The sequence below is a fragment of the Ipomoea nil genome, unplaced genomic scaffold (genome assembly GCF_001879475.1).
Source record: "Ipomoea nil cultivar Tokyo-kokei standard unplaced genomic scaffold, Asagao_1.1 scaffold3142, whole genome shotgun sequence".
NCBI classification, from domain to species: domain Eukaryota; kingdom Viridiplantae; phylum Streptophyta; class Magnoliopsida; order Solanales; family Convolvulaceae; genus Ipomoea; species Ipomoea nil.
The window spans coordinates 568354-582319 of record NW_017619570.1 but is presented as its reverse complement, the minus strand read 5'-3'; the positions used below and the strand labels follow the sequence as shown (position 1 = coordinate 582319).

Here is a 13966-nt window from a genome sequence, read left to right as displayed (position 1 = left end):
ACCCAATTAATTAAATTGGTCCAATAATCAATCTCGACGCCGATCCATTAATAATTCTATCTGTCCATTTATCGGGTTCAAATTTTCAGTATCTACATCAACATTCATGTAGGCAAAGAAATCAGTCTTTCCTCCCAAATGTGCAACTGGCTCACTATGTTTTAACCAGCTGCCACCATCTCTAATCATAAGAGAAAATACTCTGCATGCTCAGAATCATCTGTTTTAAGCAAATAATTAAAAAGATCGAAAAGGAAAGTTAACGTTAAACTAAATGTCTGAATAATGTTGATAAGGTATTTGATAAAAATTAGGCGTTTGTGAAACTGGCCATTTACATATACAGACGGAGAAGATGCATAGACAACAAGTCAACAATAGCACATTACTTATTACTACCATACATTAAGGAGTGCCATCCAAAATGTCACAGATCAGAAGCTATCTATCTAGCTTTCTTATTCAGATATATATTCACAACGCAACAAGCACAAACACACCACACACACCTAATATTATTATTACATTAGAAATTCATTCCTCGATCGATCACACACTTGTTACTATGCCATCTAGGTAGCAGCTAGCTAGGTAGCATACTAGTCGGTCTTTGGTCCCTCCTGGTCGTGGATTATTGTCTCTGGGTAGATGATTTTCTGGCAACCGGTATAGTCTAATATCTTCTTCCCCAGTGCGTCTTGGGGTGGACTTCCTGGAGAGGTCATGTATAGCAGCAGGTTTATATACTCCACCACCTCTGGGAAGAACACCTTCCACCACCGTGTCACCTTGAACCACGCCGGCTCGGTCAGGTACCTCTCCCCCCGACAAGCGCTGTTCAAGATCGCCTTCGCGCACGCATCCACCTTCCCTACTGGCATAATGTTCACTTGTACCTGCACATATTGCAATAAAATGAACTAAAAGAGCAGACCAACTATTTAACCTGAAACTTATGTGTTAGGCAGGGACTAATGAAGGGCCAAGTCCAGTTACTAGGTGGTTAGGGGATTGTTGGATAGAGACGTGAAGGACAAGTCCAACATCTTGTTTCTCGAAAATATGGCAGTATAAGGAAATAAAGTTGTGCCCTTGAGCTATAATTTTTTGCATAGTGGTAAAAGCTTGATCCGGCCTAACAAGCAAAAGTGAGTAAAAATTGTGCAATTAAGGTTGACAAGTGCACTTAAGGCTCAAGTCCTAGCGAAATTGTGTTGTTAAGGCTAACAGGTGCAGTTAAGGCCTCGTATGTGCGGGATGGGAAGAAATTGTTGGGTGGAAGCTTGAAGGACTAAGTTAGTATTCTGTTTCTCGAAAATATATGTGACGGTATAAAGAAATAAAGTTGTGCCTTCGCTACAAACTATAGCTTTAGGTATAGTGGTAAGCTGTGCAGTTAGAGTCGAGCAAAAGTGAGTAAAAATTGTGTAGTTAATTTAAAGTTGATAAGTGTAGTTAAGGCTAGAAAGTGCCATTAAAGCCTCAAGTCCCGGTAAGAGTGAATAAAACCTGTGTTGTTAAAGCTGATAGGTGTAGTTAAGACCTTGCAAGTGCGGGGTGGGAAGAAATTGTTAGACGGAGGACTAGGTATAGAAAGATGAAAAACTTACATCTCTCATATCAGCACTAACTTCTAGTCTGCCTGCCTTATTCAAGTGCTTCCCTTGAGTAAGTTCTGACTCTATGAATCCAGGGGTTACCAAAGTTATTTTGATGTCCGGCCCGAGTTCAATCCTTAACGTTTCGAAAAACTGAGACATTGCTGCTTTACTTGCCTGCAATATAATGAGAGAGAGGGCCGTGGCATTATATTGTAGCCAATTTATGAATTCCATCACCATATATGTGAATTGTGAAGTGAACAAATCATTAATGCTTACATTGTAAATGCTCATTCTAGGAGAAGACAACCATCCAGCTGATGAAGAAATCACGACGATTCTTCCATTGTTCCTTCTGAGATGAGGAGCAGCTAAGTGAGTCATATAAACCGAGCCCCAGAAGTTGATATCCTGAAACACAAAATCAATCATAGAGCTCTTCAATTCCTAATTGTTATCTGTAAACTAGTATTCGGTTGTAGATATCATAATATAATATGTAATGTTTCTTGAATAGAATGTTATATGAACTTAATTGGATTCTTACGCCTAAGAAGCATAAGATTGATGTCAGGGTGCTGGACTTGGCCTTTCATCGGCCGCCGCCCTTTCCTCAAGCACCCACCAATCTTATCTGTATAGTTTTTTTTATTAAGATCAAACGCTTACCTATATGTGAAAAGTTATAACTATTTATAGCGAAGGCGCTTAACTTTATTTTATTATACTGTCACATTTTCAAGAGGCAGGGATGTTGGACTTAACCCTTCGCGCCTCCGCCCAACAATTCCCCCAGCACCCACCAACCTTAACTTCACAACTTTTTGTTAGGATCAATGCTATAACTCATAGCAAAGACGCAACTTTATTTCCTCATACCACCACATTTTCGAGAGGTATAGGGATGTTGGACTTAACCCTTCATGCCTTTGCCCAACAATCCTCTAATCAACTGGTATGTGTTGGACTTGGCCCTTCATCGACCTCTGCCCAGTAATTGATCAATAATAAAATTTTCTTCCAATGATTGTCACTCACGTACCATAACAGACCGGAGAGAAGTGACATCCTCAACCTCTTCAAACAATGAAAATGTTGTCATCCCAGCATTATTAACCAGATGATCCACTACAGATAAACAACATGCCAAAGTCATAATTAACAAAAAAAAAATGTGTGAGAGTGCATCCATTAATTCTAACATGTTAACTACGGGTTAGAATAAGAATGTTAAAGCATGAGTACAACAATTACTAGAATCAGCAAAGACTCACCGCAGCCAAACCAGTTTATGGTTTGATCAACTATTCTTCTGCAGTCGTCTAAATTGGAGACATCTGCCTGAATGGCTATGGCGTCCGGAGATCCCAGCTCAACCGCCCTGTTCGCTACTTCTTGTAGACTTACCTTTCTCCTTGCAGCTAGAACTAAGCGCGCTCCTCGTTTAGCATACTCATATGCAAGATGCTAGTATAGGGGGGAAATTAGAATTCGAATACATTCATCATATCAACGGCATGAATTGGTATAGTAGTATATATCTAAATAAAAAGCTAGATAGTTAAATTTATTTGAAAAGTTTCTCAATTTGTCCATTCATTTTAGTGGTTCCAGCAATAAAAGAATTAGAAGTGTGATGGGGTGATGAGCCATTCTGGAAAGTATAACGTGCTTATAAAAGAAAAATGCTATAGCAGAACTCCAAACAGAAGATGGACATCAATCATTTTAGATTCCCTAAAAGTGAATTTTATCTATTTTTTTCTTTCTTATGTAAAATTAAAATCAAGTTCGTTTTCTTTTTTTGAATGCTACTGCCTCTACTGAGACTCGATCTTATGACCTCCCACATGGGAGAAATCACTACATGACATCTGAGCACAAGGTCTTGGCGAATCAAGTTCTTTTCTATGTAAGTGTTGTATATATATAAGTGTTGTAAAAATCGGCCTAGGGGCTAAGCGCTCCTATGCCGGCGATTTCAGCCCTAGGCGATTTTTAGTTGGTGACCGACTAGGCACCCTAGGCCCGTGTTGGGCGACTAACTCCACTTAGTTTGCGCTCAACTAGGCTGTCGGGGCCCAACTCGTCCGAGTTGTATTTTTTACCTGCTCGGTTTCTTCTCTTCTATATTCCTCCAGTCATGTACACAACTAACCATCTAATATATGTAGTTGACTAATTTATGAGATTATAGTAGTCTAACAACTCACAGCCATGAGTGGGAAAAGTGGAGACGATATACTCAAATTAAATTATAAAGTCCCGACTAGCGCGTAGTGCCTATAATCTTAATTATAAAGTACAACTTTCAACTAGTTTTTCAATTAAATTTCCACTGCCAAAATATTTTTTTTTTTTGTTTTAGCTCAGTCCATATTTGTAAGTTTTGCTTTATAAATTTGTATTAATAATTTATAATCTTATTTAAATAGTTATTGATTATTTTGCATATAAGACAATCCCTAGAATTATTTTAAAAATAACCTCTAATTAAAAAAAAAATTCATCGTTATTATTGTGTATGTAAAATTATTAAAAACTAGTGAATCTTATTTTAAGTTATTTGACATTATTATTTTTTTCTTTATGTAATTTAAATTTTAAATATAAAAGCACGTGTTAACTTCAGGAGAACCTATTTTTTTTAGTCATGAGAACCTATTTTTTTTAGTCATGTCTCGAACCTATAAAATGGAAAGACAGGGCCTGCTCCTCCTTTTTTTTTTTTTACCCTGCAACAATAATACATAATTTTTTGACATAAAATTTTTAAAATTGCTTCACTTTTTTACCTATTTTTTTCATATCTTTTCTTGCTTATAATCATATCTTTTCTTGCTTTTAATAGTTTTTATATTCGCTCTCATTCTAAATAATATGTTTTTTTTTTTTTTGTATTTACCCTGCAACAATAATACATAATTTTTTGACATAAAATTTTTAAAATTGCTTCACTTTTTTACCTATTTTTTTCATATCTTTTCTTGCTTTTAATAGTTTTTATATTCGCTCTCATTCTAAATAATATGATTTAGATATACTGAGAGTATGTGTTAATTTTTTAAAATAATAATAACAATAATATTATTATCACTAATTAATTACAATATGTATATCTATAAATTATATAAATTTTTCAATGATGTCTATTTTTTTTCTTTATTTATCCATTTATCTATTGTTAATTTTTATCAAACACTTTTAATTGCAATTAGCTTGCAGCTTAATCTGACTCTGTTAGAGAGTCATTTCATGCCACCAGACCACAAAGTCATTAACAATTTAATCGTGCTCTTAACTTTTAACTTCTTTTTTTAATAAAATAACTTTTTAATTTTCTCTTAATTTTCGACTTTCAACTAACTTTTCAATTAATTTTTTTTTAATAAAATAACTTTTAAATTTTCTCTTAATTTTCAAGTTTCAACTAAGTTTTCAATTAGTTTTCCAAATAGAAAACATGTCTCATACAATTTACCAGCTAAAGTCCATTTATTTGTTCTATTTTCTTTGTTATCTAACCTAAAATACTGCTTATTACTATTCAAATTCCAACACAACCACTGATAATTTATATTTTTTCTAATTTGTCACTTGATTCCTTTCATATTTTTAGTTGAGTTTCTGATTTCCTCATTTTATTAAATTTTTAATTGTTTTATTTAAAATAAAAATAATCTTCCATTCTTCCCAAATAAAATTAACTCCTATGTTGTGGAGTAGAGAAAGTAATAAATAAAATAAAATAAAATAAACAAGCAAAAAATAAAGTAAAACCACGCTACAAACTTTCTAAGACTCCCTTGCCTATCATTTTAGATTTAATCAGTGTTGCAAAAATTGAGTAAAACCACGCTACAAAATTTCTAAGACTCCCTTGCCTATCATTTTAGATTTAATCAGTGTTGCAAAAATTGCGTTTAGACACCGATTTATTGGCGCCGACCAACTGCGCATAGTGTATCACCATAATTTGTGGTTTAGTCTGCCGCCTAGGCGCTGATCCCTTAAGGTTCTAGACACCGATTAGCTATTGTTTTTTTTTTTTAAACATGTTATTTTACGCAAAACGACCTCATATTAATTTGAGCCATAAATTGTTCAAATTCTAGATATTTTTAAGGTTAATATTTAATATTTTAATATTAGATGTTAAAGTATTAAATAATTTATAATTATTCTGTATTTAAAAAAATAAAGAAATTTTAAATAATTTTTTTTTAAAAAAAAAAATTTATTAATTAGGGCTTAGGAACCAGAATGCTGCCTAGCAATTTTCCCAACCATGAATAAGCTACGTTTGAAAAATGTTAAATTTTGTAACAATCTATTCAATCCCCTTCTAAACTTTTTATTTACCAGAAACCAAAAATAAGTGTGTTAAAAATAAAAAGAAAAAAAAAATTATGCATGCTGATATACTCCATCATCACCTTTAATTATAATTAGCTACAATATCGTAGAATTAGTAAGAAATAGCTTAGCAAGAATGGCGTCCGCACCTCACCGATGCCGGAGGAAGCGCCGGTGATGATGATGACCTTGCCGGCGACATCCTCCGCGAAAACGGAGCCCAAGATTGAGAGGAAGAACTTATACACTTGAAACGGGGGCCACAAAAACAGCAGGCTGAAGAAGGTGAAGGGCGGAGCTACCAGGTTCAGAAACTTGTGAATTACCTCCAACATCATCGTATGTATCTCTTCTACACTTCTACTAACCTTAAAGCTTAGAAATAAGAGCGCTATTATATATATACACGTAGAGAGAGAGAGAGAGAGAGAGAGAATGTAAGACAGACATATGAGGAGGCCGCCTAGGATGTGTTGTGGCGACGTAGGGTGTTAATATGCATGACACGTATCTAAGACGAAGCGGTGGAGTATGGAATATTGATTTGGGGCACAACATATTTAGAAGTTTTTTGTTTGTTTTTTCAAATTTGTTTACTAAAATTATTTCTTCATTTTTCTAGAATTTGAAAATTTCATTTAATTAATTTTAAAAATTTGGAGACATTAAGAACAATAATATGTCACCAAGATTATGTTGTCTAATGATACCCGGATTGGATTTTATTTGGAAGGTTGTTGATAGTGTTAATTGCTACATGGTGCGGTAATTAAAGAACACTCGACCAATTAAAGCAAATAAAGGTTTTATTGATCAAGGTGAATGTCCTAAGTACAATCTAAATGGCTGTTCCGAGTACCGACTGACTGCGGTCGGGATGCTCTGATAACAAACTATCGATCGTCCAAAAGTCCCCCACATTGTTGCTATTGCGGGTATTTATAGCCGCGAGGTCGGAGACACAAGTCCGGCCGTCCAGCATGCCTCCCACGTAGCAACCACGTGTCGTCCTCCCGGGTGCCTTGCCTGTCAGCACGTAGCGCTGCCACGTGTCTCTTCTCAGCTTTCTCGCTTAAGAGTTACCGCTCGGTGGTCGACGATGCCAGTCGGGTGATGTTCGGTCAGAAACCAACCGGGTTCTTCTAAAAGTCCGACCTGTAACCTGCAAAAACAAGAACAAAAGGATGAAGGCATGTCGGTCGGGGTATTCCCTACCAAGAGCCCCCCAGCCCGTGCCTTTTTTATCGTCCGGGAAAAAACGGGACGGGATGAAGAAGCCCAACCGTCCGCAGCCAAACCGACCGGCCAGTTGTCATTCCCTCGCGCCACGTGTCGATGACTGCCGCCCTCTGCGACCGCAACGGTCACCTCGGAGTTTGGAGCGGTCGCGTCACGCAAGTGGATTGGTTTCCCGCCCAAATGCTCTCCTATAAATAGGCCTTTGAAGACTTCATTTGAACTTTTCCCAATCTTCCTGAATCGGTCGGTACACTCAGAGCGTCCCGAGCGAAGCATCTCAGCAAATCGGTCAAGCAACCAGCCTTCAAGCTTTAAAGTCTCTTCACTCGGTAAGTTTTCTGATCCTTAGCTTTTATTTCTTGCTTTACGTTTCCGCATAGCCAATTGTAGGCAAGGACTGACTTCGACCCAAACATCCCGAGCCCCAAACTAATCCCGACCGGCCTTTAGGTAGACAAAATGTCAGATTCAGACAGCCAGAACGTATCGATCGCGGACTATGATGATGAGGTCGAACAGATCAGCGAAGAGGTGGACATAATGTCCTACTCACCAGAGGTCGTTCAACGACCACAAAAGGCCTCCGACCGAGCCCCGAGCGACGAAGATCGTTGAGCTCGTCTGGGACGTCAGGGTCCAGCTCGAGCGGATCAGGGAGCTCGAGCAGAGATAGCGGGGAGACGTCAACGAGCGGGCAAGATCACCCGACCGAAAGCGTTCGGGACATGCCGACTAGGGTTATTGGAGATTACCCTCAAGCCGAGCCCCAAGAAAACAGTCGAGAAAACGTTGCAGAGCCGGTCGAGGAGGACCCGGCAGTACCGCCCGCGGACGGATTCGAGTTCTTGAACAGCGAGAACGTCGAACGTCAGATGAGTAAGCTGACAAAAGGAGAGGCGGCCAAGATCGCCGCAAGTCTCAGCGGTCGGGTCGAGTTCGATACCAGTCGTCGGCTCGGGAACATCATCGAGCGCCATGGGGGAAAGTGGATCGGGATGCGGTCACAAAGATCTCGGGCGAGATCTACGAATACAAGATCTTCCGGACGGCCGATAGTTACGAGGCAGCCCAATTACCCGCACCGATCTACGACCTGACCGAGAAATACAAGCCCGAGCCGATGGGCGTAACGATCGCAAGGGCGCCCGCTCGGGTCAAGCGGAAGGATAAAGGTCTAACACTAACCAATCATCCCCGACCCTAACACCCCGAATGCTCTTTATTCCCGGCCTAACCAACTTGTTTGTTTGCAGGAATGGCCGCGAGAGGACTCGACGATGAAGGCGCGAAGTCGCCCCCCCGGGCAAAAATATCGCTCGGGAAGAACAAGACCCCGACTGGGTTGTCGGGAGGGGAGCAGATACCGACTGCCCGACCCCTGGGCTCGACCATCACAATTACCACAGCAGAGGGGGGTGTGGTCGACGCATCTGACACCCTGATCACTCGGGTGGGTACCCGCAAGGGTAAGGAGAAGGCGGTCGAGAAGGGCGCCGGAGGAGGGGCCGAGGTCGGGGCAATTTCGACCGACGCCTCTGTCCTGACGCGGATCGGCAACCTCATGCCGCTCCCATCTGAGGTGTCGAAGATGACCCCGACCCAACTGGCCGAGAAGCTCAGTCGCGACTTGGTCGAGGTAAGGAGAAGTTGTCATCTTGTTTTAATTACTTAACTGTTGTTGCTCGGGCTAAGTCACTCGTTTTTGCAGGCTGCTCAAGTGGGTCTAGCCCTTCAACGCCAAGCGTTATTGGCCAATGAGGCCACGGCATTAAAGAAGGTTGTCGAGCGGCGGCTAAAGGAAGTTGGCGATCTGTCGGCCGAGCTCAAAAAGGCCAAGGCAGACCGGGCTTCGGCGGAAAAGGCGGCGCAGAAAGTGCTCAAGGAAGCCGCCGACCTGAAGGCCCGAATGGAGGACCCGACCGAGATGGCCAAGTTCTTCTTCCGAAACGTCGAGTCGGGCATTAAGTTCGTCCGGGAGATGCGGAAGAATCTGGTCGGGGACGAACTGATCTGGGAGTTCGGCTGATGGGCCTTCAAGGCCGGACAGCGGAAGATGAGGGAGAAAACTCAAAAGAACATGGAGGAGGCGCTCGAGGGCGAAGACCTCCGACTGGTCCTAACGACTCTCCCGACCGCTGTTCCCGACCCCGATGAGGCCCCGTTCGGCCGAGAGGACGGAGAGGTTGCTGAGCCGAGTGGGGCTGCTGCTGCCACGCCGAGCGAGGTTGATGCTGCGAAGAAGTAGATTAGTTTCTTCTTCGTTTTTTTGTTAAGTGAGCTCGATCGGGAGCCCGGTCCCGCTTTTGTACCCGGCACATTTTCAAATCAGTGAAATCTGTTTTACTTCCGTTTTACTTCCGTTTGCATGTACGTCGATCGTCTCATGCCCGACCCCACGGCCTTATGGCCTGATCGTGCACATTCCGACCGAATGGCCTACCGGCCCGCCGAGACATCGACATTTAGTGGCCTGCCCGCTCGGGAGTTTCCCGACCTCTAGGCCTTGTCGAAAATTCGAAAAATGTTTGGCCTTTTCGCTCGGGGTGTTCCCGATCACTAGGCCTAGAGCACTTCCTTCATCCTAGCCCCTCACACTATTGTGCGCTCGAGGCACGAGTCGGTGCAATAGTGGAAAGAAGTTGGACGGATCGGTGAATTCTGCTGTAGCTCTGGCTTCCCCGATCAGTGGCGTGACCCTGATGTCCGCCGAAGAGGAGCGTATTTAACCGGTCGATATATTCGCCCGGTCGAGTTACGATTGGCTATTAGAGCCAAAATATTGACGGCTATTAGAGCCTGATTGCACACCCCTATCGATAAGAACCGAGGGAGAGGTGTTCATGAAGCGTAGAGCCCCCCTTCTTTGTTGATGTTGAATCTCGATCGGGTAGGTCACGAACGAGATAAATTACCGTACTTCTAACCAAGGTAATATGAAAACCGACCGGGCCGCCGTGTGCAAACGGTCGAGCAATCACCGATCGTATATACATTGAATTTTCCCGCTCGCAGGCGGTCAAGAAAATATTCACAATAATCAATTTACAAGCAAATGACGACCGATGCCAACTCGTAGGTCGAGCCCCCACTTCGCCTAAAATTACAAAAAATAGGCTAATGCCTAAACATAACGAGGTGCTCGGAATTCCAAGTGCCCTCGATCACTCGACCGGTCGTCGTCTCCAATCGGTATGTTCCCGGCCGTATTACAGCGCTGATGACATACGGCCCTTCCCAATTTTGAGCTAGCCTCCTGCCTTCCAAAGGTTGACTGGCTTCCCGTCGGCGTAGGACGTAATCTCCGACCTGAAAGTACCGAGGGTTGACCCGGACATCCTTTGAACTCTTGACTCTCTTCTGATACTCGGTCATACGCCGAGCGGCTAGCTCTCTCTTTTCCTCGACCCCGACGAGATCCACGACCATTGAGTGTTCATTCTCCTCTGCATTGTAAGTTCGTTCTTGGGCGGTCGGGATCCATGCCTCAATCGGGAGTCGGGCTTCAGCTCCATAGACAAGGGCAAACGGCGTCTCCAAAGTCGCTTCTCTCGGGGTCGTTCGATAAGTCCACAAAACATAGGGCAACTCATCGGCCCAACTACGACCAGCCGAGTGTAGCTTCTTTTTTAGACCTTCCAGGATTGTCCGATTGACGTTCTCCACTTGTCCGTTTCCCCGCGGGTAAGCCACCGACGACCGGACATGGGTTGTCCCGATCGTGGCCAAAAAATTATGGAAATATTGGCTTACGAATTGGCGGCTGTTGTCGCTGATCAGATGCACGGGCACACCAAAGCGGGAAATCACATTGCGCCATAAGAACCGAGCACATTGTTGAGAGGTGATCGTGGCTAACGGCTCGGCCTCGATCCACTTGGAGAAGTCATCGATGGTGACAATGACAAACTTTCTTCGACCGGCAAGTTGAGGGAACGGTCCCAAAATATCCACCCCCCACCTTGCGAAAGGAATTGCAGTCGTGACCGGCTGGTAAAAGGTGGCCGGTCGTCCGGGCATCCGGGCAAATAATTGGCATGTCTCATAATCCTGAGCGAGCTTCTCAGAGTCCAGCTGGAGGGACGGCCAATAATATCCGATCAACATGATTCGACGAGTTAACGATCGGCCTCCTTGATGTGACGAGCAGATGCCCGAGTGCAATTCCTTCATAACAAGATCGGCCTCAAATGCGGTCAAGCAACGCATAAGAGAGCCTCCATATGAGCGCCTATAGAGACGACCGTCTAAGACTTGAAATCTCGGAGCTCTAAGCTTGGCCTTCCGAGCACGCTGGGGGTCGTCTGGGAGCCGACCGTGCTCAAGGAATTCCTTTAGATCGGTGATCCAGTTGTCCTCTGCCGGTTGGATAGGATCGACCGGCAATAGGTGGATGCTGTGTCTTGGGATCACCAAAATCCGAGCGATCTTTGACATGTGTTCCGGGGCATCTTGGGCCCAATTTGGACAAGATGTCCGCATCGGCATTATCCAATCGGGGTATATGCCGGACGGTGTACCCCCGGAACAGGGCAAGCTTCTCCATTGCAAGGTCCCGGTACGATTGTAATCATTCACCGTTCACTTCGTAGTCGCCGAGGACCTGCCCGACCACGAGCGCAGAATCCGTTTGAGCCCGGATATACTCAGCCCCCAAATCCCGAGCACACTGCAAGCCATTGACAAAGGCTTCGTACTCGGCTTCATTGTTGGTCGGATGGAACTGGTATATAAGGGCGAAATACACCTTGAATATCTTCGGGCTCGTAACTACCACTCCTCCTCCTGCCCCTTTCTTGCTGCTAGACCCATCAGTGGCCAACGACCACCACTCGGCCTTGGGGTCCGCGACCTCCGGGGGTCGGGTATCCCAAGCGGTGCACTCGACCAAGAAATCCGCAAGAGCTTGACCTTTGATGGCTGGTCTTGGTCGGTATTCAATCGTGTACTGGGCCAGCATTAACGCCCACTTGACTAGGCGACCGGATGATGAAGCAGTGCGGAGAACTGGCCCGATCGGCTGATCGATCAACACGCGAATTGCTCGACCCTAGAAATAGGGAGCCAACTTCTTCGCGGCGATATATAAGGCATAGACGACCTTCTCAAGCCGGGAGTACAGGAGCTCGGGACCATGTAGCGCGTGGCTTACATAGTCCACCGGTCGCTGGACCCCTTCTGGATCAGTTCGGCACAATACTGCGCTTACTGCTCGATCGGATACGGCGAGGTACACGTCTAGCTCCTCCCCGAGCTCGGGCTTCGAGAGCACAATTGGTGACATGAGATACTCTTTTAGCTCGTCGAAGGCTGCTCGGCACTCGTCGTCCCAGACGAAACCATTCACTTTGCGCAATATTTTGAAAAGGGGTAAGGGCGCGCTCGGCTAATTTGGAGAGGAACCGGCTGAGTGCGGCCAACCGACCGGTCAATTGCTGGACTTCCCGAACGGTAGAAGGTGGCTGCATGTCCAGAATTGCCTTAACTTTGGCCAGGTTGTGCTCGATCCCCCTCCTAGTCATCATATAGCCGAGGAACTTCCCGGTTTGAACCGCAAATGTACACTTGGTTGGGTTCAACCTCAGCTGGTACCTCCTCATGATCTGAAAGCATTCCCGGAGGTCCCAAGTGTGGTCGGATCGGTCCCGACTCTTAACTAGCATATCATCAATATATGCCTCCATCGTTCGGCCTAATAGATCGGCGAATAGCATGTTGACCATCCGCTGATAGGTGGCTCCTGCGTTGCGTAAGCCGAACGGCATCACTCGGTAGCAGTACAGCCCGTCCGGGGTGACCAAGGCTGTCTTGCTCTCATCTTCATGGTGCATCATGATCTGATGATATCCCTTGAATGCATCCATGAAGCTCATCAACTCGGCCCCGGCCGTCTCGTCGACCATCTGGTGGATGCTCGGTAGTGGATACGGGTCGAGCGGACAGGCCTTGTTGAGGTCGGTTAAATCAATGCACATCCTCCAAGCTGGGGGCTTAGGAACAAGGACAATATTGGCCACCCACTCAGGATAGATTACCGGTCGGATGTGCTCGATCGCCGCCATTTTCTTGACCTCCTCTCTGACGAACTCGCGGCGATCGGATGAAAGGTGTCGGGTCTTCTGCACGACCGGCTTAGCTACGGGATCGACGGCTAGTTTATGACAAATGACCGTTCGGTCGATCCCGGGCATGTCTTCGGGCCCCCACGCAAAGATATCGGCAAACTCTCGTAGAATTGCAAAAATTTCCGCTCGGAGCTCGGGGGTAAGGGCCCGGCCAATCTTGATCTTCCTGTCCGGTCGGTCTTCGGACAGGGGAACTTCTTCTATTTCCTCGGAAGGTTCGAGTTGCTCATTCCGGTCATTAGAAACCTCCTTAGCGATCGTGTTCACCCGGGAAGACGTACCAGAATCACGTCTGTTCACTGCTCGGGTGTAACACTTCCGGGCGGATTGGACATCGCCGCAGACCACACCGACCCTATTGGGGGTGGGGAATTTCATACACAGGTGGGGCATTGAAATAATCCCACCAATCTTCATAATCGCGGGTCGGCCCAAGATGATGTTGTAGACGCAATGTAGGTTGACCACAACAAATTCCATCTCGGTCTTGATCGACTTCGGCGGGGTGCCGATCTCAACTGGGAGCACAATTTTTCCTTCGGGGTAGATGAGAGCCCTGGTAAATCCCGACAAGGGTACACCGACCGGAGTCAGTTCGCGCTTGTCGAGCTTGAGCTTTTCAAACACGTCCAAATAAAGGACGTGGAT

General features: G+C 44.7%; 1 protein-coding gene across 1 annotated transcript; it reads right to left on the bottom strand.

The window, feature by feature from the left end:
* Positions 1-354: 354 nt before the first annotated feature.
* LOC109166966 (11-beta-hydroxysteroid dehydrogenase 1B-like) lies at positions 355-6330 on the bottom strand. Its single transcript, XM_019315866.1, has 6 exons — positions 6107-6330; positions 2876-3068; positions 2644-2729; positions 1881-2012; positions 1611-1775; positions 355-896 (listed from the first exon to the last, which is right to left on the bottom strand). The coding sequence occupies exons 1-6, from the start codon at positions 6293-6295 to the stop codon at positions 600-602; spliced, it is 1062 nt and encodes a 353-aa protein (XP_019171411.1). The 5' UTR covers positions 6296-6330; the 3' UTR covers positions 355-599.
* Positions 6331-13966: the final 7636 nt, after the last annotated feature.

Excerpts from the sequence above, each read along its gene's own strand:
- LOC109166966 (XM_019315866.1), bottom strand. The coding sequence starts at position 6,295 with ATGATGTTGGAGGTAATTCACAAGTTTCTGAACCTGGTAGCTCCGCCC. Across the intron at positions 1,776-1,880 it reads CTAGAATGAGCATTTACAAT|GCAAGTAAAGCAGCAATGTC; the intron begins GTAAGCATTAAT and ends ATTATATTGCAG. Across the intron at positions 897-1,610 it reads TTAGTGCTGATATGAGAGAT|GTACAAGTGAACATTATGCC; the intron begins GTAAGTTTTTCA and ends CAATATGTGCAG.